Here is a 3713-nt window from a genome sequence, read left to right as displayed (position 1 = left end):
GGCAGACTGCTCAGACCCTGAATAATCATTTAGCCAATGTAGCTCATGCCTTAGTTGTACATAAAGGAATTAATGCTCAACTAAAAGGAAGCTTCATGGTGTTCAATCAGAGGATTGACCTCTTGCAGGAGCAAATTGATACCCTATGGCAAATCGCTCAACCTGGCTGTCAATGAAAGTATGCTGGACTTTGTGTCACTAGCATACAACATGAGAATTTTTCCTGTGCTGCAAATCTGTCTAAACAATTGTCGAGCTATATTTTAGGTAATTGGACTGGAGAATTCGATACTAAGATGGAGCAGCTGAGAGTGGCCATTGTCACAGTAAATTCTACCAGAGTGGACGCGGGACTAGCCACAGGATTATCAACATGGATTGCTGCAGCCATGAATCATCTGAAGGAATGGGCGGGCATGGGAGCATTAGCAGGCCTTCTGGTGTTGGTCTCCTTGGTTTGCCTGTGGTATATATGCAAGATTAGAGTCTCACAACAGTGTGATGCAGCCATGATCATTCAGGCCTTTACAGCCATTGAAGCAGGACATTCTCCCCAAGCATGGTTGGATACCATAAAAAGCTAAAATGATACGCTCAGGATGCGAGGCTAAGCACGGCACTCAGGGTCAGCTGCTTTCGACCCAGAGAAGAGCATGTCTGATTGCATGCGGGTTGATGCCCCAGGTCCTGCCTCTGAGAAAAAGGTATAGGACGGGTCTGATGCTCTTTGGGTGGATGACACCTAAATGAACATCGGTACAAAGTCCCAATTTATTTCTAATATCAGAGATCAGACCTCTACTCTTGTCTGATGCGTCTAAAACAAAAAGGGGGAACTGTAGAGAGCTGCGGAATGCTATGCCTTAAAGATGGAGCTGGTTTCTGCCTTCCACCTTCCCGATGGTGAGTGCTCTCTGTCAGGAACAACTCCACATTTGGCTAAGGCCGAGGATCTGGCTTGCTTCCATGTATGTGGACCTATCTGCATTGCCCACGTGGCACACCTGGGTTGGCTACCCAGAGGCTATTTAAGCTGTGGGCTGGCTTTCCCCAGGGTCCGAGGATTGTTCAAGGTTCCTGAATAAACTGCATTGAAAAAAAAATCTATTTCAAACAGTCAGTTTCACTATGTTCAGTAATTAGTACAGATATCTGGATATTAGAAATTTCCTTTGGGACCAAAATAGTTGCTTATGAATCTTTTCATGGCATTTTTCATGTCTTTATTTCTCAGAGTATAAATAGCTGGGTTGAGGAGAGGTGTGAAAACAGAGTAAAACACAGCAAGAAATTTATCCAACCAGGTGATATTGAGGGGCCACACATAGATGAAGATGCAAGGTAAAAAAAAGATCATCACCACTGTGATGTGGGCAGTGCACGTGGACAGGGCCTTATGTGCCCCAGCTTTAGAGCTCTGCTGTACAGTGATTAGGATATATGTATAGGATATGAGCAACAGAATAAAGCAGGTTACAGCCACAACCCCACAGTCAGCATTTGTTAGAACATCCAAAACAGGGGAATCTATGCAAGCTAGCTTGATTACCAATGGCATATCACAGAAAAAACTGTCTGTTTCCTTAGGTCCACAAAATGGCAGCTCCACAATCACTACCAGGTGACTCATGGCATGTACAAATCCAGTTGTCCAGGAACTCAACACAAACCCAGTACATCTCTTCAGGTTCATGATGGTGAAGTAATGCAGTGGCTTGCAGATGGCCACATAGCGGTCATAAGCCATTATCACCAACAACACCATCTCTCCTGCACCGATGCAGTGAGCAAAGAAGATCTGACACATACAGCCTGCAAAGGAAATGGTCTTGTTTTCCCTGAGAAAGTCTGTGATCATTTTAGGAGTGGTGATCGTAGAAAGCCACATATCAACAAAAGACAGGTTGGCCAACAGGAAGTACATGGGAGAATGCAGATGCGGGTCAGTGATGATTAAAACAAGAATGGTAATATTTCCAGAAACAATGAGAAGATAAAGCATTAAAACTATCACAAAGAGTGAGAGCTGAATATTCCATGAGTTGGAAAGTCCCCAAAGTATAAATTCTGACACCACAGACTGATTGCCCTCACCCATTTTTCTCAGTATGTCTTCAGAAGTAACCTGCAAAGAAAGAAAAATTATTAACTAGAGATATGCTGTAGGCTATTTTCTTTGTAGAATTAGACATTCGTATTGAAACTCATCTGAGTAGAATTGGATAAATTGAAGATAAATCTAAGGCAAGAATGAGTAACATTGCTGCCTGAGGTGAAAGCTAATGAGTCAAGCGCATGAAGAGAAGCATTATGTGTGACTGTTATTCACATGCTCTATCAGCAATTTCTTTTTAAGAGAGCAGTGAGTAAAGCAAGAGAGCAACGTAAAAACCCCAAAATGGATGCTGTTTCATTGAGAAAAATTGTCCAAATGTGTTACTAGTGTTCATGAAATTCCATAACAAAAATAAGAATTAAATTTGGCAGCTGAAGGGGAAATACAGCAAAATTCAGTAAAAATGGTATTATATGATATTACCATTTTGTCAGACTGTATAATGATTTCTTTGAGCATCAGTAGAATAATATCTGTGTCTTCTCTGGGATGGTGGAGGCTCCTGGGAGTCTATGGTGGTGACCCTAGCTGAGACTCCTAGAAGCAGGGGTTATGGAGCATGCTGTGGCCCCCTCCTGTCGACAGGGGGAATTTACAATAGAAGAAGAGAAACACCAACCCACCCATAAAACCTTGGACCTATCCAATCATTGACTTTCCTAACTTGAGTCCCATGCTATGAGAGAGAGCCCACGCATGGCAGTATTAATAATATTTTGCTATACTTACAGGCAGGAAACCGGCATAACTGTCATCTGAGTGGCTTCACCCATCAGCTGATGAAAACAGATGCAGAGAACCACAGCCAAAGAGTTGGCATGGCTTAGAAAGTCTTATCGAAGAGGGGGAGGAAGGATTAAAAGAGCCAGAAAAATCAAGGATACAACAAGAAAGCCTACAAAATCAACTAGCCTGGGCCCAAAGGGGCTCATAGAGACTGAACCACAAGAAGAGAGTGTCTATGGGCCTGACCTGGGCCCCTCACACATATATAAAAGATGTACAGCTTAGTCCTCATGTGGGACCTCTTACAGCAGCCTCCATGGCTGTCTCTGACTCTGCTGTCTGCCCATGGATCCCTTTCCCCTAACTGGATGACATTGTCTACCCTCAATAGAAGAGAATAATCCCATTCCTACCACAACTTGATATGCCAAGGAGGGTTGATATTCTTGGGATGTTTCCTCTTCTAGGAGAAAGGGAGGGTGATATTAGGGAAGCGGAGGGCAGAAAGAGGCCCTGGGAATAGAGGTGGAAGGGGGAGTTCTTATCGGGATATAAACTAAAGTAACTAATTGATTAATGAAAAATACAATTTTAGCTTAAAGCTTGAAAGGACATGTTGGAAAAACCTTAGGTGGGAAGCATACAGAAGGTGCTATAACATACACACAGGCATGAGATATAAATACAAAGTTCACAGTTATTCATTAATAAATATATATAATAGATTTTGTTTGCTCAACTAAACTGATTAACAAATACTACTACAAACACCAGTGTAAATGGATTGAAAGCACAAGGCAAGTCATAGTCAGACCTGATCACTGCAAGTCACATTTACTTCAATCTCAGCCATTTCTGACAGGAACTCAAT

General features: G+C 42.5%; 1 protein-coding gene across 1 annotated transcript; it reads right to left on the bottom strand.

The window, feature by feature from the left end:
• Positions 1-1159: 1159 nt before the first annotated feature.
• On the bottom strand, positions 1160-2101 carry LOC132648988 (olfactory receptor 4K3-like). The gene has a single exon (XM_060371630.1). It carries the CDS (start codon positions 2096-2098, stop codon positions 1160-1162), a length of 939 nt encoding a protein of 312 aa, XP_060227613.1. The 5' UTR covers positions 2099-2101.
• Between the last annotated feature and the right edge of the window lie 1612 nt (positions 2102-3713).

The sequence above is a fragment of the Meriones unguiculatus genome, chromosome 18, assembly GCF_030254825.1.
Source record: "Meriones unguiculatus strain TT.TT164.6M chromosome 18, Bangor_MerUng_6.1, whole genome shotgun sequence".
Lineage (NCBI taxonomy): Eukaryota > Metazoa > Chordata > Mammalia > Rodentia > Muridae > Meriones > Meriones unguiculatus.
This window is presented reverse-complemented; position numbering and strand designations above follow the sequence as displayed.